The sequence below is a fragment of the Taudactylus pleione genome, unplaced genomic scaffold (assembly GCF_031769625.1).
Source record: "Taudactylus pleione unplaced genomic scaffold, aTauple2 ptg000518l, whole genome shotgun sequence".
NCBI lineage: Eukaryota > Metazoa > Chordata > Amphibia > Anura > Myobatrachidae > Taudactylus > Taudactylus pleione.
In genome coordinates, this window is record NW_028284920.1 from 2,150,824 (window position 1) to 2,172,237 (window position 21,414).

Sequence of the window (21,414 nt, forward strand, 5' to 3'; positions counted from 1 at the left end):
TAGTGTGAGACAACAGACACAGATGATAATGGAAGAATGGAAACTAACATAGGTCACTCCACAAGCAATCACGACAGGTCATGCACTAAGGTCAACAAGTCGAGAGGTTTTACAAACTAGGCTGGATTTCCACGATGTGAGCTGTTACAGCTCCAGAAACCTGACTGCCTTTATTCTCACCAGTCCTCCTACTGCTCCTTCTCTCACTGTCGGCCTTGTCAATCTTTGATTTTAAAGGTGCTGCGTCTGCTTTCATGTCTTTAGCAGACCTCGAAGTAACGGAAGGCTGGGACACTTGGGTGGCTTCAGATAATGACGTATTTCGCGATGTACTGTCTTCATCATCAGAGATCTCAGTCTGCATCTTTTTCTCTTCGTCAGACAAACGGTCCACAAGCTTTAATGTCTCACCACTAATTCCCTTAAAATATTCAATAGAATGTTTACAAACCTCACTGAACTCATGTTTCGTTACTTTGGCTGCTGAAGTGGCACTGGGCATAGATCTTACCTTTACTGGTAATTTTGAAGGAGTCGGTTTAACGGGCTCCTTCTCTATCTGTGTTTGGTTGTGTTTAGGTGTGGTTTTTCTCTGTAGGGGTGGATTCGCTCTATTGATGTTTTTTATAGGGATTTTAGATTTTACTTCTGCATTTGAAATGTGTTCCTGTCTCGCGTCTTTCTCATTCTTAGTAGGCAATTTTCTTCTACAAAGTGTCATGTTGGAATTGCTAGTTTGATTAGGAGCAGGCTTTACAGATGTGGCTTTGATTGGTAGTTTAGACCTGGGCCTATTCCCTGGTGTATCTGCTAGCTTACGCTCACTTTTCTGAACTAGCCGCTTATGTTTTTCATCATTTTGATTGGATGTCCCCAGTTCTTTACCTGCATTAGCTATCGTCTTACTAACTTTTTTCACAGACTTGGATTCACAGTCCTTACTAAGTACCAAATTGATTGCGTTATTATTTACATTTAGGGCAAAAGAATCCAAGTTATTGTTATTGTTATAATTTTCTGTCTGAAAATCATGTATTTCTATGTGGTTAATAATTGTCTCAGTGGTTGATGTGTTTGTTAAAACAGTCTTGCTATCATTATCTAAATTCTGAGAATCTGGCACAGACTCTATTTTATCTGCTACATCTCCAGTGCCATCTTTCTTCGTGGTCATGGTTGAGGCAGATATGCCCATCTTAATAGGCGTGCGCATTTTAGGATCAACTTTACAATTGGTAGTAGCTGCTGATTTGTCCAATGAATTAATACCATTTGTTCCATCAAGACAATCTCCACTTCCCTGGATGATGGTGGCATGTTCAACTGCAGTTGTCTCTACTTGTTTTTCTAGGATGGGATCTACCAAGATGTCCCCTGACTGTGGAAGTGTGATGGCAGTAATTTTGTCCCCTTCCCCCTTGTCCCCTGACTTCCCTTCAGAATTATGCTCACCAATCTGAAAAAATTGGAGTCTTTCTTCAACAAAATCCCTCTTGCTCATGTCAATAGCACCACTGCGAGTCATCTCAAACATCTTCCCTTCATGAAATGGGAAGGGGTTGGGCTCGCTTGTTGGAGTACTTTCATCTGTAGGTGTTCTGGCTGGAGTGGTGTCTGGTGTGGTTGCTTGAGACCGATCTTCTACAGCCAGACTAAAAGGTTTGGGTTCCTCATCTTTGGATTTGGCTTCAAACACATCATCATCTCCTGCCTTACTAGACCAGGGATCAAAGTCAAGGCTCTTTGTAGCCACTGTTTTAAAAGGAGTTGCAAACTCTTCATCCACTTTGTAGCTAAAGTATGTATCTGGAAACACTGGTCTATCAGGATGTCTTCCTTCCAAGGTAAAAAACTGAGTCCCTTGCTTCTTGTCACCTGAGTCAGTTTTCTTTTCGCTGTCTGATATTTTTCTACATGGCTTATACTCCTCAGTTACTACTTTTTCCTCTTCAATAACTTCAAGTTTACTTTGGCTAAAGCTACGATCACTGTGTTTCAGAACACCTTCCTTAATCCATGGTTCCTTTTTGATTTCCATTTCTTCACTTTGTCCAAGTTTAGCATTACTTTCAGTCAACCCATCATCTTCATCCTGCAAATCATAGCCATCCAGAGAATCTATTTCAGTTGCATCTGTATCATGTGAGAATTCTGCAGTGGTTGCTATGGAACACTCTGTAACAGATTGATCATTATTACCATTTTGTTCAAGGTCATTAGATGATGTATTAAAGCCCATTTCTAATTCCTGAGCTTGTTTTGGTGGACAAGGCTTCCCAGAAGTATTCATTTTTGTACAATCTTTTACCTCTTCAGCTTTCATTTTGAATGTATACTTCTTAATAGCAACAGGCTGGAGAATTGATTCATCATCACTTGAATCACTGAACTCTAGTTCAGGGGGAACAGGAGATGGTGGATGTACTCTTATAACTGGCTCGGCTGACAGAAACTTGTCCTGATCATCTTGAAGATTAACTTCAGTTAGTTCCATTTCACTGTCAGTTGAATTGTCCATATTTTTTTTACTAGAATCACTGTGCTCAGAATCTAAGGGTGGTGGAGGAGGAAACTCAATATATGCCACTCTGTTGTCTTTTGTTCTTTTGTTTAAGTCCTGGCTAATAGTCACTGGTTTTGCTAAATTAGAATTTTGGGCATCTGGAATGTTCTGCATAATAGAGGGTAGTCTGACTACTTCCTCTTCCTCTGACTCTTCAGAAACTTCAGGTATAGGGCTTGGCTTTCCTGGAATATATGGCATTAGTGAGTCGGGGGTTTTAGAATTAAACTCATAGCTAACTTCCTCTGAACTAGGTGTCTCTGGAGTTAAAGGGCTTTTACCAGAGCTATCTATAAATGAAACTTGTTCTAAGGTATCATCCTCGGGGCTGCCCTGGGGAGATGGTGGTTGTTTTTGTGGCTTACTAGTAAAGAGTGTACCTCTGATTTCCTGAACTGTCCTACTCTCCTGGCTAACTACTTTTTTAGCACTTCCTTGTTGTACCTCTTTTTCATATTGTTTTCCTACTTGTACTATACTGACGTATACTGGTAATGTTTTTATCTCCTTTAACGCCTCTTTATTTCCTGTTGAATATTTCTTATCTATATCCTCAAATATCATTGATTCAGCTAAACATTCTTTAGTAGGACTAAACTCTAAAGAATCTGGGGACTTAACAGGGGATATCTCAGTATCTTCACTAGAAGGTGATAAGCCCAGGTAATCCTGGGCTTTACTCAGTAGAGTATCTGTGAGTCTATTGCTTTCATCTTTGACAAATGTTGAATGCAGAATATCAGGCTTAGTCTGCCTAATTTTAGGTGGTGTAGGTGTTTTATTAAATTCACTTTCTAATTTTGATTTGCTGTTCTGACCATCTACACTATGACATGCTCTCCTGTCCTCAGTGACTCTGACAGGAATATGTGATACACTTGTCCCTTCCTTCCTGTTCTCATTCTTTCTCTCATTAGTATATCCTACATCCTTTCGAGCAAGTTCTGTGTACAAAAGTTTTTTCGAAGGAGATTTAACACAGCTCTCTTTTAGTTCTCCTGTGCAGGATGCATTTCTGGACAAAGTCTGTTCTTTATCAATGTCATGGTTCTGGAGATGAGATCCATTCACTTCTGTATCTTTGTCCTGTATAAAAACATGGGTAAGTTTTTCCTTGTGTGCCTTCTGATTAGAGGCATTGGACATCTCCCATGTTCTATAAATTTTCTTGTCCGGGGAAGCCAAGTCTTTAGTGCCAGAGACAACATTTTCTGACTGTTGCAGAAATTGATCCATAAGTCCTCCAATTTTTTTATCTGTTTTTTTATCTAAAAATCCACCACTGTTTTTAATCCTTTCTTTGAATTTGGAACATTCCTCATTAATGGCTTCTGTAATGGATTCCTTGAGTAAAGGTAGCTCTCCATTCATTTCCTCAATGGTCTTTTGTTGTTTTTCTTTTGTGTGAAACTGAAAAAATGGAAGCATATTGTCCTGAGGTTTTTTTATTGGAATTTTGGAAGGAGGCCCGTGTTTTTTTTCTTCCTGGGCATAGTCCTTATTTTTAAGATTTATACTTTGCTCAAATTTTAATTTAATAGAGCTGAGCTTTGACTGTTTTAGCTGGAAGCCAGACTGAGCGCCTGATTGCTGGCTGTCTGCCTTGTTGTCAAACATCCTTTTTTCAGGACTGCAAGGCAAACTTGTTGCTTTTCGGCCATCGGCTAATGTGATGCACTTTCCATCATGCATAAATTGGTGAGTTTTAGTCCAGTCATCACTGGAAGTTCTAAAATCTGTAACCTTTATTTTTTCTGGGCTACTGTTAGTAGAACTATGACCTGAATGATATTGTTTACCGTTATTTTTGTGAGGTGTCTTCTCCGGTGACTGAAGTTCATCATTTAGCTTTTCAGTTTTGTCCCGAAAAAATTGTGATACTTCTGTCAACTTTTCTTCTGCCTCTTTAACAGTCCTGACCACCCTGTCTTCATATAAAAGCTTTTCTCTACCCCTGTCTAGCCTATCCTCCGTAAATCGCATCCACATTGCATGTTTGGGGCTTTTAGAATCTCCTGCATAATGCAACACTGTAACTTTATCTAGAGCGTCATCATTGGACATTTTACCTATGCCATTTTCAGTTACGTCTTTATACATTTTTGAAAGAGTTTCCTTCTTTGGGGCAGTAATCGCTCTTTCTCTGCACTGTTTTTCAGGTCGATGGAAGTCAGATCCAAGAGGTAAAGCATGCTCTGTTACAGACTCCTCTGTATCGTCTAATTTTTCAGACAGGAGCATTTTCTCAGCAAACCTGTATGACTCCCCTCTTAGCTCAGATAATTCATCATCATGATATTCTATTGAATGTTGACTCAGTAATTTTAGTGTTTTGTATGAGTCGTCTGATATAAGCTGAGCAGAACTTGGACGGCTGTCTTCTTCTTGAGAAACCGGGGTATTTACTCTTGAAGACTCCAGATAAGATGGCAAAGACTCTTCTACTGTCAATTCCTCTTCTTCTGCTTGCACCTGTTCATCTGAACATGGAAATGTCTTATTTCTTTCTGTTACCATATCTCTGATGATAAAATCTCCCTGACTTAAATCCCTTTGATAAACATACATTTCCTTCTCTGGGTGTTTTTTTGTTTCTCTAATAATGACTTCTGTAGGCTCAGCTTGGTTACCTTTCTCAATATGGACCTCAATTATGCGCTCCAATTTTGGTTTCATTTTGGTGTCCCTTTCAGCATGTTGTTGTGAGGTTTCTGTACACTTCTGAGCATCTGAAGCTACTGCAGTTTTGTGTTCAAACAGGCCTGCCAGCTCTTTAGAAGGATCACGACCTGACTGGAAAGCTTTCATTATATCATGAACAGACATGGTTTCCTCAATTCTTTCAGATGTTTCAGCAACTGGAGAAGGATGGTAAACCATTCTTGTCGTAGTCGTTATATGAGTTTCTTCTTTAACTCGTACACCCTTTCCCAAAACCCCTTTTTGGTCGTCTTCATCATTTCCAGCATTTAACTGAAATGCCTTATTTGTTACTTTTATGGACCCAGGTGGATGCTGGTCTAGCTCCATAAAAGTTTTATCAGATTTTAACTGTGGAGTTTCCCCTTTGTCTGGTTCTGTAGACTCTCCAGCGGATGGCTCATAGCTCCTTATAACGTGAACCACCTCTGTTCTTGTTTCTGTAATTACTGGTGGGATAGGTACATCATGAAAAAGTGGTTTAGGACCAGTACTCTCAGCACTTTGGGGGGCAGATGGAGTCTTTTCACTTCTTGTTTCAAATCCGCTATCAGACAAAGGACTTTTATCCTGCTCGTGTTGTGAAAACTCATCTGGAGATTCTAAAATCATGTCTGTCCCAAAGATGGAGTCTGCAATTTTGCACAACTCCTTTTCTGATGCCGAAGATCTCATTGATGGTGGCGGCATTTTGAGTTTATGATCGTGTAGGGCTATACCTGGTTTCAAAACTCTCTTTTGTTTTTCTTCCCCTTCTTTTTTCATATCATCATATTTGTATTTCAGGTTTGAAAATGTATTCCCACCAATGTCATTAGTCAAGTAATCAATCACTTTTGTTAAGTTATAGTCCTTTTCAGATAAAGTTCTAGATTTCAACTCAACTTTTTCTGGAGAGTATAAGGGCAGGCTTATACTGGCACACTCTCTAGCTTCTTCGAGTTCCTCCCTACTAAATTCTACCCAATCCTCTTCTGGCGACTGCCCCTGATCACATGATGAGGCCATTTTTTCCAAGAACACGTCTTTTTTTAAAATTTCACTGACTTTTACCAAGTCCTCTTTTACTTTCTCTACAATTTTAAATGGTTCCTCATCTTCAACTCTAACTTCTTTAGGTAACTCAGAATGAAATGGTTTTTCTTCAGAAGTGTCAGTTTGTAAAATTGCTGTCATTCTTATTAAGTCTTCTTTCATATCTGCTACATCTTTCAAAATCTCCTGACTTGAAGATAATGAAGAGTTGGTAGATAACTTGAGTGCAGCAGGGGACAGAAACAAAGATGATTTAAGAGGTGAGGAAATTCGGCTAAACTGATTGGTGGCTTCAGTGGATACGTTTTTTGATGGTGTCAAAAGGGCAGCAGCAGACTTGGTCAAGGATGCAGACTGTGTCAGTTTTTTCAAGGTTGGCTCTGACAACACATTTACCACAGAATATACTGGTACAGTTAATGTTGATGATGTTACGGATGAGGTAGTAGAGGACAATGTAGACCTAAAAGACGTGTACACTGCACCAGAAGGGGGAGTTCTTATTGTCTGAAAAGCTGATGCTGTTGAAGCAAAAGATTTGAGAGGTGAATATGACATTTGTGCTGTAGTGGGAACAGAATAATTTTTCTCAGCTGTATCAATTGCAGTATTAACTGTTGCAGTTGCAGATTTTGTAATTGCCGATATCTTGTCTTGCAAATTTACAGCTGATCCATTGATATAATTTGAGCAGAGTGGGTATTTTAATGGTGATGCAGACCCATTCATTAAAGCAACTTCACTTGGACCATTCCCAATCTTTAAAGGTGACGAGAGAGAGGAGGCTATGCTCACTTTAGAAGGAGTAGAGGCAACGGGAGAAACCACAGATTTTAGAGGAGAAGATGAAAGTGACCCTGCAGACGTAATGATGGATTTAAATGGCAAGCTTGATGAATACATGTTAATATTTGATTTTGGGGATGCAGGAGGTGTCATTGTAATGGATGATCTTTCTAAAAGAGAGCCAGCAGTGGTCACTGGAGAAGTTCTGGATGTAAAAACTGATGCGGAGGATAGTCCCTTGAAAGCTGGAGCTTCTGCGATGGTTGAAGATCTAATTGGTGAACCAGTGGAACCTTGAATTGAATATGGAGACTGTGTCACAACAGTTTTTATTGGTGAAGCAATTGTCCGAAAAGATCGTATTGGAGATGCTACATCACTAACAGATTTAACAGAAGATGTAGTAGAAGCTCCTAGAGTGGATTTTATTGGAGAAGCAGAGGAGACAGACCAAATTGATTTTAATGGGGATGCTGATGGAGTATTGGAGGAAGAGCTGGACAGAGAGGTAAAGCCTGATTTGGTCTGGCCAGGCACTGTAATTGGTGCAGTTGTCCATGACTGATATGGTCTTGGTGGAAAGCCTGGCTTGAATGAATAGGTAGCAGGTAAAGTTCTTGTTGGTGCTGTGTTCCGGTCGAGTTCTTTCACGAGTAAAATAAAATTAAATGCAAAATTAACGAAAAATGATTGAAAAAAACAGAGAGACCAGAGAAAAAAAAATTGGTCAGTAACGATTATATTATTTCAAAAAGCAAATACAACTGTATTCATGGGTCAGGATGATGGTTATTGTGAGAATGAGCGGGCTAAAAAGAAAAAAAAAGGGCTCTTGTGAACATAAAATGAGCTGACGACATAAGCAACATAAAGTGAATAACATACAGCAGAAAAGAAACAATGAAAGACAGATAAGACAACACATGTAAAAAGAACAAAAAAACACACACAATGCTGCTCAAACTTCCTATTGACTTTCTGATGTGCTGATATTGTCCTGCCTAATACAGTAGCTGTGTAGAGTTAGTGTACAGAATTAGTATTGTCTTTTGCGCTTTCTCTGGTTGCCCCATTATGACACACACTGTCAATTGAAAACAATATAAATTGTAAACATGACTTAAATATTTTTTTTTAATTATAAGTCAGAACTTTTCATGCAGATTCCAGATTTATGTATGTGACAGGCAAGTACAGTGCAAATGTGGATAATCTGTGATACGTTCAGATAAATTTATCTCCCATGCAGAATTTAGATAGAAGTTGCACAATCACAAAGCCAATAAGATCAGATTATTTAAAAATCATTTTTATTTTTTCGTATTTTTTTTCATGCTATCGGTGGTCTAATTTTTTTTTTTTTTTTTTAAAACAAAGAAAAACGTGAAATGAAATGGATTTAAAACCATTGGTTCAGGATGACAAGTGAAACATAATCACTGAGAACATGATCAAGCAAGGTAAACTAAAAACAATTTCTGTACTTAGGCGTGCATGGAATGTAATGTCGAAACAAGCAATGGATTATGAGATTTTATTTTATTTTTTTCAAATGCATTTGGCACAAATATTTTCCAATGCCAGTCATTTCAATGCAGCCATTTTTAGTTTCAAAGAAAACTAACAGACTACCAAATTTTTTTTTTAAAAAAAGGTACATTACTAGTCTAAAAATACTTTTTATTGTGGGAGACTGGATTTGGAAAACCATTGTTCAGTGTATACATTCACATTTGTTTTTAAAAGAAGAGTTTTTTGTGACTATGACAACCTACATACATTTTTTATCTAAGTTTCAGAATATGGAATATGAGATTATCTATTCCATTAGGAACTATCCACCAATTGCATGATTCATTGACTTCTTTAAAATTTTGTTAATAGCACAGTGAGGCTCCATTACGCAAACATCACCTCAGTAAAGACCCACATGCTCAATATCAACCTAACAAAGACTGTATTTTTCTGTATTTAGTGATCATTTGGTATAAACAATACTCTAAAAAACAAAATCTGAATAAGCCTTATGTTTACATTTTGTGCAAATAAGGTAATCTAAATAGTAGGATTCTCCTTTTTGTCCCATATCGTGATTGTCTTATTTATTTTATTTGGTGCCTCCAAAGCATTTTATTTTCTTAAATACCAAACTTAAAGCTCCACTAATGCGACATTTACATAATGACCATATATTAGAGTACGTACTGTATATGCAGTGTTTGTTTTTCTTTTACTCCCCAGCCAGAAGCATCAAAATGATTTCCGATGTTAGTTTGGACAAAAGCAGCTTTCAAGAACATTTATGTTTATCTGAACTAGAGGCTGCATCCATGGAATGCCTGGGATAGTTGGTACCAGTGTTGAATTATACATTAAAAATAACTGAAGTTGTGCAACAGAAGTTGGTTTATCTTCTTAACAGGTTCAGGTATGGCCAAACTCTGACTATTATACATAAGGAACAGAGGGGAAAATGTACTTAAACCTCAGTGTTTTCATGCGCTTTGATGTGCTGTTTGTAAACTGCACAACTTACTGAAGGCCACCCCAAACATCAAAGCGGACAAATCAAAGTCACCTGATCTGAAGACGCAATCCAGGTGTATACAGTTTGTGCAATGTATTAGTTGGCTATTTACCAAACCGAATGGAAAACCAACTCTTATTAGCCAAAGGACAACACACATTTCTGACAAGTGAAGTAGCTCAAATTACATGCTATTGTGCTATCTTGCTTGTCAAAACAAAAATATACAATTATATTAATAATAATTATAAAAATGTCCAATCCCTTCCATTTTCTAAAAGTCTAGCCTACTCATCATTGGGGCCCAATCCTCTGGGGAGGGGGCAAACAATTTATCCGCACACACGCCTAGAAAGTATCCGCCAATGCTGGCCGCAGCACTGTCCAAATACAGTGCAATTGACAGCTTTTGAGTATCCTTGCATGCTAGCACTAGTAGAGGTGCTGCTGAATAGACCATATAAAAAAATATATATATATTTATTTAAATTTAACACAAGTGAGGCATGGCAGGGAGGCTCCCACCCGGTATGTAAAACAGGATACAGCAGCACACCTCACCAGGCACACCACATAGCCATTCCACATGGATGTTTAAAATGTTTTACTATGTTGGTTTGGCCTGAAACGTAAGAGGTTTAGAAGTTAGCTTAACAGCCGCCCATTGGATGCGGTCTGAGTTTTCAGACTTTTGTTTTTGGCAGATTGCACTCCGCACACTAAACCACTTTTTTGAAACATATGGATTAACAGGTTGGTTTTATATTTAATAAAATGTGAAATCATTTACAAAGACCCCCCTCCAACAACCTACAAAAATACACATTTAGATGTCAGTAAGAAAACTCTTCTTTTAAAAGGGATTAGTATTGTTAGAATGTTATTAAACTCACTCATTCCAGGCTCTGTCAGATAGCTGTATCGCTTACGCAAGGCTAGAGACACAAAGTTCTGACGCCGATCCACTTTCTCTGTCTGCGGGGAAAAAATAAAGTTATCATTCTACAGTGTTATTATATCCAGCAAATGTTAAGTAAAGACCATTATAAGAGATAAAACGACAGTTATAAAGATAAATCAAATTAACGAGATAACACAAATCACATGTAGCAGACAACGCGACACAATACAGAATGCTTTCTCTATTACTTTACTATATGACATTCAGGACAAAACACACTCGCAATTGTATGATGAAAAAGACAATATTTTGGGCAATTTGACACAGATTTATTTTTTCATTTCTTATTCCTTCATCTTATAAGTGATTTTACTGTTGGTGGAACGTTATGAAGGTCATTTATGAAGTGCAAATTTGTCCAATGCAAATTGCAGAAGCAGCTTAGGATTTGCAGTAGCCCACAATTGGCTGGGGCCACCCTTATTTCTGGCAAGACACATGGGTTTATGGAGCAAAACGGTTATTTCAGAAGTCTGCGCTGCTACAGTGGAGAAGTGGCATGAACCAAAGCCATTTCTAGGACTTGGTTTGTTTTGTTCAGCAAAGCAGAAACTAAATTTGTTTGTAATGAGATAAAGGAATGGAAGTGTCTATTTTAATGAAAATGATAGTACTAAAGGGTAGGAGGAGGATGTACCTTAATATGACATTTAGGGGTATATTTACTAAAGTGCAGGTGTTTAGAAGTGGAGATGTTGCCCATAGCAACCCATCAGATTGCTTTTATCATCTATAAGGTGCTAGATAAACGTTAAGTAGAATCTGTTGGGTTGCTATGGGCAACATCTCCAATTCAAAAAAGCTGCACTTTAGTATATATACCCCTTACATTTTTGCATAGTGCTCCTTTGTAGCGTACACCTAGGTTACAGAGATGGCTTCTCTGAGAAGACGGTAGAGCCATGGTTAGACCATACACAGTGGCAAAAGCAGGATTTCTAGAGGGGGGTTTAAAAGGCATGATTTTAGAGTGAGTGAGGCCAGTCCATGAAGATGACATAATTAGCATTTAACCAGTTTTAATATACGTCATACAAAGTGTATTGTGTGTCATAATTCCACCATATACAGGATCAACGATCACAGTAAGCCATTAGATGCACCAGTAGGGCCATCCTGCCGGGGCTGAATTTTTTTTATTTCCCATGCGAGCTTCATTCCAGAGCATGGGAGCAAAACAGGAGTCTGGGGGAGCAGTAGAAGAGCCTATAACTGCACTGGAAAACAGTATTAATAATTAACCCTATAGATGGTCTATAGCAGTGCCCCCCCTAACAGTGCATGTTTTCCAGATCTCCTAGTTGGTGCACAGGTGTATTCATTACTGGCTGACACATGTAGTGCTAATTATTTAATTTACATGATACTGAGGAGAACATGCAGCACTAGTAAAACTGTATTATACAGTATAAGATTTCTATTGTGGTCATGGTGTGGGCTGGGGGGTTTCCAGGAAACCAGATACTCCCCCTGGGTTTGCCTATGACCACACACGCACACCAGAGAGTAACCAGGATGTTCTGCAGTACTCATTGCCAGTGCTTTATAACTGACCAAAAACACAGTAGGGAGAATTACACAGCTTTTTTAAAATAATTTTTGTTGTCCAGTCTATCTGTGACTGTTAAGAGAAGCAGCTCACTTTCCGCCTGGACTGTGTAAAATTAAATGTATGCTCATAAATGTATATACTGTATGCTCAGAACTAATATATCTGTTAATTGTCAAAACAATTGTTTTTTCTTTTTTTATTTCTTTATTCATTTGCAACTTTTTTATAAATAGGATTTTGATTATTGTTAAAAAAAAAAGGTGAAACATTGTTTCTGAAAATATCATACGTGCTTTGTAAGACAGGACAAGTGCTTGGGAACGTGGTGATTTGTAAAGGGGGGTTTAAGCAAATAAAGAACGGTGCAAAATTTTAACTGAAGCATTTAACGCCTACAAAACTGCACTAAGATAAAAAAAAATAGAGTCACAATTTTAAAAAGCAACTAAAATTAATAGTTGTGGAAGACGTCCGTTAAGTCCAGAGAGGAGCACAAGGAAAGACAAATTGATTATTCACTTGCAGAATAAACTACAGATAATGTCTAAAAAATATTCTAGAAAAATAGTATATTGCAGCTATAAAGCTGTATTGTCATAAAAGAGGCTATAAATAAAGATGTGTGTCAGGGTTACTGGATCAGACTTGCAAACCTGGACACACATGCATTGCTCATCCTGCAAGGTTGCAGCTGCAAATAGTTCACTTACATGTGGCATGCCTGCATATCAATGAATGAAGCCATGGAGCATAAATGCAATCTAATTGCAGTTACACATTGCAACCAACGTATTTCGTATGCACCCAGTTTTGCACGTATGATCCGATAACTGTGTCTACGGCTGATTGAAATAGAAAAAGTTGCATGATTTATATTACCTCGTCATCTTGGTCTGACTCTGTTTCCTTTGGGATCCAAGATAAGGTAAAGTATAGTGGGCAGCAGGGAAAAGAATATTAGGACATGAAAAGGGAGAGGTAGGCAGCAGCGCAAGCACAAAAACAGCAAAGACTGACACAAGAAGATAAGTAGACAAGTAAATCAAGAATGTAGAGAACAAACAGGTTATCTGAAAAATACACACTCACGCTGTGAGCAAAGCAACCTATTTTAACATAAATTACAATAATGACACCACAGTGGGAACAACATATATTCATCACATATTTCTAAGGGCTTAGCATGGTGAAATTGAATTCAGTAGAAAGTGATATAATTACATACTGTATAATTACAATAAAGAACCCTGATTTTGGTAGTAGACAGAGGCCAGTTATCCCACAAGTGAACAAACCGTTAGTCAAATATACTGCAAGATTTACACTTGTGCATAATACCCTACAGATTTTACACTTGTGCAATCATGACACCAAAAGAGACACAAACAATGGGACATGGAAAAGTTATGCTAGAGACGGGTGAGACGTGCCATGTCCTCTGCATTAGACAGCACTCAGACCTCTTCCCTTGTCCTAGAGATACCCTGGCAGGTGAATGCTGCACCATCGCAAGTGAGAAGACCTCCCAACAGTCGGGGCAAAACTCCCGACCGGTGGGACGGTAAAGCAATCTCCTGGGATGAGTACAGATATGTTTGAGCATATATGAATTTTGGATTAAAAACATATGACATATGTCTGTAACAAATTACCATTCTGCTAACTTAGCAGACAGCATAACAAGGTATAATGTATGCTTTATTGTAAATTATATGGACATTAAAGGACATCAAGTACAAACACAGGTCCCAGAAATAAGAAGTACTTTACCTACAATAATTTACAATAACAACACATGCATATTGGGACTTAATGGGACTGTATATTTTGTATTCTGCTGCCTTTCTTGTTGCATTTGTGGTGTTAATTTGACATGGTTAAAATACAAATATATGCTTACATGACAATTTTAAGTTATTCCATAGAATATTTTAAACAAAATCTGTACTCAAACTGGAGTTCCCCCTACTAGGAAGCCTCTCACCCATCTATAAGCCAGCAGTGGAACCACCTATGAGGTCCTGTCTCCTACTTTACAATCACAGATTGGGGCAGCCAAGTGCAGTATAGAATTTAAACAGCTGTCATCAGGACAGGTACACAGAAAGCAACTCCTGGTGCTGCATCCAGCACAGGCTCTGGATTGACAGCCACTTGCTAAAGGGCTGCACCTCTCCAGCACCTGCAATGGTCAGAAAAAGCTTCTTCAAGCAGCAACTATAAGGTAACAGATTGGGTCCCGGGGGAAGGAACCATTCCAAACTTGTACATAAGGAGGTGGAAAGATTCTTAATATTGGAAACTCCATACTAAGTGGGGTTCTTGCTTAAATCTAAATCCAAAACCTGGCACATGAAGTAATTACTATTGCACATTATTAAATTCTTAATTATAACTAAAGCAATATAGAAAAACTATCTTTCAATCCATGCCTGATTACCTTTTTCTGAGTAGGCAGAGTGATATTGAGATTGCAAACGGCAGTCTGTGGCAGGCCTTTCGTGGTCTTTGGCTCTTTCAAAAATGACAATCGACCACAGGGCTCTTGGCTGGGGTCTCTCACCTGAAATAACAAGTTCAACAAGAAATAATCAGAAATCAGATGAAAGGGTCTCCAAAATATCCTCAATACTGACAGATTTTTTTTTATTCTTGTGGCCAGTGACATAGTAGATCTTGCAAAGTACTTTATTAAAAAAACTAGCGACCAGGCCCGGCTTCGCACGTGAACAATTTTGAATTTACGGTGATAGTCTTTTAAACCCAAGGTCTTCTAATATTGCCTTGTGGACGCCATTAATAATTTTTCCTCCTGACGTCAACACAAAAAGATTAAGTTTTGACGCGATACGCAAAAGGGCCACATAAAGTTGTCCATGAGAAAAACAGTCTCCACTTAGGTCAACTCCAGCCACGTTAAGTGTCTGTTCCTGTGCTTTATTTATTGTCATACTAAAGCAGACTTTTACCGGGAATTGGACTTGTCTACAAATAAAGAATAGTTTTTCACATAAATGAAATAGGAATGGTAAAAAAAAAATAAAAATAAATAAAAAAAAGGGAAAAACTGAAATTTTGTATCAGCAAACAGGGCTTACATCAGTTTTTCTGGAGAAACTGGATAATACATATCAATCTCTACATGGTATAAAATAAAGTTCATCATGATAGATCTTTAACGGTTTAGACAGCGTAAGCCAAGAAAGTGCTTGGACCTCAGTTTTTTCATTGACTTGCTTCCCTAAAATAGTCACTGCTCGGCTCCATTTTATCATACATTAATGTTTCATACACCTAAACTTTCCTCGACAAATGCTCTATAGAATAGTGAAAATTGCATCAAAATCCGTCCAGTGGCTCTAGAGAGTTTAGCCCGAACAGACAGACTGCAGAAAGAGGGTATAGCGGCCAGGAATGTGGGCGGTACAGGGAGCGTGTTGGCACAATTGCGTCACTGCGGCCCCGCCCCCTGCTTTACAGTGCAGAGAAAACTGGCATTGTATAGCAGGGGGCAGGGCTAAGATGACGCGATTCACAGCAAAACGAATCATCGGCCCCTTGGCCGCGAGTGTGGGGGGGTTTTGGGTAGGTGGTGCGAGTGGGCCGCTTGGTGCTGGCGATGGAGAGTGGTGCGGGAGACTTGCCTACCTTTCCGGGTGGCTGGGAGTGTCACCCAATTTTCGGGAGCCTCCCAGCCATTTCGGGAGTGTAGGCAAGTATGAGATAGATGCCTACCAGGGACTTTATTTTATATTATGTATAGATGCAGACAGGGCCACCATCAGGGGGGACTGTCGGGACTGGAGAGGGGGGCCCTGAGTGGCAGCTGTACGTATTTGTGCCGGGCCGCCAGCTTTTGACGCTGGTGCACCGTCATTGCATACATGACATGGAGATACAGCATTGGCCTGCGGCATTACATTATGAATATGGTGCCAGCCGCCAGCCAATCAGAGCTTGCGGAACAGCAGCCAATGCTGACTGGCTGCTGGTCCACGAGCTGTGATTGGCTCGCAGCCGACACCATAGTCGTAATACCGCTGGTGCTGTTTCCAGCAGCCGCGTCGCTCAGTTCACTGCTGTCTCTGAGCACGAACCACCCCCTACTCGGCAGCCTCAGCAGAGGATAGGTGTAATCAGGTTAGTGCAGTTCTGGGGACCACCCAGAGACAGGCTGCACTCTGTGACAAGGGACCACCAACAGAAAGCAGAGAGCCAGACTCCCGAGGACTGGAGAGGGCAGAAGCGCTATTTGCATTTAACCTGGTGGTTACCATTCTTGTACCCCCAATAGGTCAAGCCCTCCCTGTCCTACACTTCCTCTTAGTCTAGCCCTCCCTGCCCTGCATCCCCCTTGGTGAAGCCTTGCCTTCCCTGTGCCCCCTCATTACAGTCCAGCCTTCCCTGCCCTGTTTTTTTTTTTTTACTGGTTGATGCCCCACTCCGACTATAGCTTCACCCACATTATCCACAGCTCCTCCCACATCTGCTCTCCCATCCCACCAGGAGGAGGGGGCTGACTATTTTGTCTGTACCGGGGCACCCACAATTTGTGATGGCAGCCCTGGATGTAGATGTAGTACTTTAACAGACCATGGGGTAAATGTAATAGCCTGCAGGCACCCACAAGCTATCAGTAATTTAGCCTCTAGATTTAAAGCAGCAATCATTTAAAAGAGCAAAACCAGGATGGTCTTCCTTTTAATTTATTAGTGTATTAAATCTAGCGGCTTACTTCACGAAAACACTAGGGTGTCTGCAACTCACAGAGGAGGAGGGACCCACTTTCCGGAGGAAGGTAAGTATACTTTGGGTGCAGGGTGCACGGTGCGGGACCCAGAGGCCCGTGTGCACTGCACACCCTGCACCAATTATAAATACGCCTATGTACCTACTACTTCTGATCACGCCAGGTTGGTGACCCACCCAGCAGAGTGGTGTCACTGATGCCCAGTTACAGGCTGCGTCAGCCAATGTCCTCTGAGAAGGAGTATACACTTCAGCATGGCACATCTCTGATGCTCACTCCTGCCACCCATAACAAAATAAATACAAAAAAACATGAGGGAAGGAGGGGCTGTCTTGAAAAAGAGACCTCAGTCAGGGGGCCCAGTCCCTAATATAGCATCTCCTCACCCAATCCCTCCATATAATTAGGCTAACTTGCCTAAAGCAACACCACACTGACTCATACAAAGAACCACACAATGCCCCAGGGTTTAACCAGTCAGGCAGAATGTTCTTTTGTCAGCCATCTTGTACAGTAGACAGGTATAGGAGGCCAAACTTATTATGTACATATATTATGAAAATATTTGCGTACCTTCACAGAAAATGGCAGTCTGTTTTCTTTGAAAGCATAGAAATTAAATATAAGTTGCTGCCCTCCTTTCGTTAGTGGGGCAAGGTTTCCATAGCAGTCAACGTGGATGGGTTTCCCCTCTAGTACCTGTATGGATAATAAAGACAAAACAATTTGTGTAATAGGCAGATTATATGAATAGTAGCTGCTTGTCTGTCAGTAAAAGAAGCAGACATTGCCTTGGATGGTGCGGCTCTCTCTATCATCACTCTGGTGCCAGAAGACAGACCTGTATTGATTAATGGACTAATACACAGGAGTATTTGCCAGTGATGTCAAAGAACATATAACTAAAATCTATGCTTTGTAATTGAACTGCTGGATCAGCACCCCATTTCTATTATAGTGGTTTGTGGAAATAATACTGGGTTTTAGAAGCAAATCAGCTAAAGGGTACACCTGGACAAACAATGTACATGTCGCAACCCATGCAGTTCCTCTTTCCTGCCTGGGGTGTCACTCTCTGCTCTGGTGCTTCTAGCATGACATCAAATGAGTGTGCTAGAAGCACCAGAGCAGATAGCAACACCCCAGGCAGGAAGGAAGAAGTGCACTGGTTGTGACAGGTGCAGGATGCTAGAATGAACACTAAACTTTACAATTCAATGGGGTACACTGACTGGTTGTGCATGTAGCAAATTAACACTCATCATATAAAACACCTAGTATTGGCAGGCCTGGGGGACAGACTTTGTGCAGGCCCCCTCCTCTCTACAGTGCAGTGGATCTCTTCACTGTGCCATAATCTATCATGTTCCCATGACTTCTCCACTGCACATGTGCAAATCTCCAGGAAAATGGCCAATGCATAATTTTCTCGGGTGATTTCTGCAGCTGCTGCAGCACCGCCATGGGACTCTATAGTGGGGAGTATAATGAAATGGGTGCAGTGTGTGCGGTGTGGGTCCCCCTGGACCCAGGCGCCTGTTCCACCACATACCCTACACCCATTATAGATACGCCAATGTGTATTGGCATAACAATAACAAAACTATTAGAAGAATTACTGAATAAACTGCTCATATGGGACAATTTGCTCACCTACCTGACTATGAGCAACCTTCATGCATACTGAAATCTAAGCTAATGTTTAGTAATCACCGTTTATTAATGGGCTTGTAGAAAGAAGCCGTATACCTTTTATTTTATTGGTGCATTATGTTATTGTTTTGTAGAAAGTTTTCTAGAGACACTACATCAGATGAATTGCAGATCAGTCCTTATAGCCCATATCTTTTAGTCCATCATGAAGAATTTTGAATTTCTTATGCTGGACACAATTCAGAGGTGGATGCAAATCCTGTCACAACTGCGATCCCATATGCAGCAGGTGTGTGAAAATATGCAAATATTGCTGCCGCTGGGATATGAATTGAGGCGCACCCACTAGCGGTGTCTCAAGCCCGACGCTTGCATACAAAGATTCACCATTGGTCACACATCAGTCGCAACATCGATGGTCACTAATGTCCATCTCAAGTAATCCACCGGAGCCTTAAAGACTGCACACAAATTCAGTCACAGACACGCCCCCGAACCGTTCGCAACATGCCAGGGGTGAGTCACCCCCCCCCGTTACCTCCCACAAATGGTCCCAGTCGACTAACCTGCATCCAAATCCTCACTGCAACCGCCATCTCTAAGTCATTGCGCGCAGTCAAAGAACATCAGATAACTGAGCAACATCTGCATTGCATCCACTTCTAAATCAGGCCCAATGTACTGAGACCGGAGCAACAGCATCAATAGCTAAACAGGACTGACTGTTCTGGCCAAGCAGATGGAGTAACTATAGACCATATAGGGGCTTAACAGTGCAGCCAGAGCAAACGACTGCATGGACAGACCAATAGAAGTCCCCAACCCATTGCATTACCAGTAAAGATTTCTTACAATTACCTTGATTATTAAAAAACATGATTGTTTTGGTTAGAGCCGTAACAAGAGGAATTTGATTGGTGACAACGCCCATGAAGCAAGGCTGATGGGACGGTGCGGTTGCTACCCTGACAGCAGCCTGGAGAGGCACCCCGCTGTATGGAAAGCCTTAGCACATTCCCAGCATTTATTTTCCTGCTCCTACTACTCCCCAGGAGCTTGCTGTGATTATGTCACATTCACCAGGGGTAGGGGATCCCGCCTTGTTACAGCACTGGTTTGGTGCCACAGAAACATCAATATTGGGCCAGTGTACTCAGACTTAATGTGTTCTTCTCTAAATCACTTATTTAGGAATCTGTCATCATGCATATAACAATGTTAAATCAATTGCTATCTATTAGACTGTCTATATATAAAACCCCTAGGAGTCTTTTTGATCTCATATGCTTATTGTAAATACAATCAAGTCTTTAATGCAAAAGTAAGTGAATTTCATTTGATTCCACAAATTAATATGAAGTACAGTATCTAGCCTCCTATCTACACCCATTATGTCAGTGTTCACTGTCCACTAAACCCTATTCCCTCACAGACCAATTAATAGCAGTCTCCTGTGTTTTGCTGCTTTTGACATGTTGACCATTCACTCTTCATCCAAACACTGCATTCCCCAGGTCTTCAGGACACTGGCTTATCCTTGTTCTCATTCTACCTATGAAACCACTTTTCTGGTTTGTTTCTCTGGATCCACTTCCTCTATAGAAGTTGAAGTACTGCAAGGCTCAGTCCTAGGCCCTCTGCTCTTTTCTATCTAGATCAGGTCTCTTGGAAATACGATTCTTTGGGTTCCAGTATCACCTCAATGCGAATGATACACACACATCTCCCCATCCTCTCTCTGGATCTCTCACCATCTGCGTTGGCCGGTGTTACTGAGAGTCCGTCTGTTATTTAATCTTGAAAACCATTTGATCACCTCAGATGTGATATTTCCACCAGCTAAGAATATTTCCACCAGCCAGATGATGCTTATCCGACATATCTATTAATATTGACTGAACGTCAATAAGCTCTACAATTCAAACTTCCTGCCTCGGGTCATTCTTGACTCAGAACTTTGTTCACCACATTCAATCTGTCCCCAGACCCTATTTAATGCATATAATAAATATCTCAACATATGTCTCTAACAAGACACACTACAAAAACTCTAAATCATGTACTCTATCTAATCTAATGTATCAACGATTGCAATTCCATTCTTACTAGTCTTCCCCTAACCAAACCTTCACCAGCTAAAACTATTTAGAATGTCACAGCTAAACTATGTTGTTATGCACATGCCCATCTGGCCTCCTAACAGGCATAGGCATGATTATTTTTGTCTGAAATTGCATGAACCAGTGGAGTCACTGGGGTTAGTGACACCCAGTGCGCTAAAAAGCCTTCAGCGTGCACCCCAAAAAGTAACCTCACAGGGGAGGGTCATGGTCTCGTGGAACACACCTGTGTCATCACTCATGGGGTGAGCACTCCCAGAGATGCCGGGCTGCCCACATAGACTCTACCAGCACTGCCAGCTCCTCCTAAGTGACCGCTGCACTGTGATGTTAGTGTGCAGTGCCAGGCTCCCAGTCACTGAAATGGAGCTGGCATTTTGGTGTCACCCCTTCAGTGGCGCCCCTCTATGACGCCACTTGCGTGAACATGCTACTGTAATAGTGTAGCACTCACTCTGCACCAGCTCCCTTGCGGCTATCCTTTTGCTTTTTACATTTATTTTAAGAAGTTTTTTTTTTTTACTCCATATATTTTCCTTTAATGCTTCTTTCATTTTCTTTTTCAGCTACAGTTAATCTCTCTAGGGACAGAGCTGGAAAGGAAAGATCTGCATGGCACTTTATATAGTACATGGATTTTTGTACAGCACGACATTATGTATGCATAATTCTTTTTTAATAATAAGTTAAACCAAAATAGATCAGTAAAACTCCTTGGAGGTCTTACTATGGTTTGTAGCTGCGCTCAGTTCAGGGAATGTGCGAAA

At 40.4% G+C, this 21,414-nt stretch overlaps 1 protein-coding gene across 13 annotated transcripts in view; it reads right to left on the reverse strand.

Annotated features, from left to right (window-relative positions):
- The window catches only part of ANK3 (ankyrin 3), a 716,972-nt gene that overhangs the window by 20,618 nt on the left and 674,940 nt on the right, over positions 1 to 21,414 (reverse strand). For 10 of the 13 annotated variants that reach the window (XM_088450469.1, XM_088450461.1, XM_088450460.1 and 7 more), the window contains 5 exons: positions 17,448 to 17,573; positions 14,565 to 14,687; positions 13,004 to 13,030; positions 10,505 to 10,586; positions 181 to 7,728 (listed from right to left, as the gene is read on the reverse strand). In XM_088450469.1, the coding sequence (XP_088306595.1) occupies positions 181 to 7,728; positions 10,505 to 10,586; positions 13,004 to 13,030; positions 14,565 to 14,687; positions 17,448 to 17,573 (7,906 nt within the window). The remainder of the gene's footprint in view (positions 1 to 180; positions 7,729 to 10,504; positions 10,587 to 13,003; positions 13,031 to 14,564; positions 14,688 to 17,447; positions 17,574 to 21,414) is intronic. The other 3 variants (XM_088450467.1, XM_088450466.1, XM_088450468.1) reach the window with 2 other exon arrangements.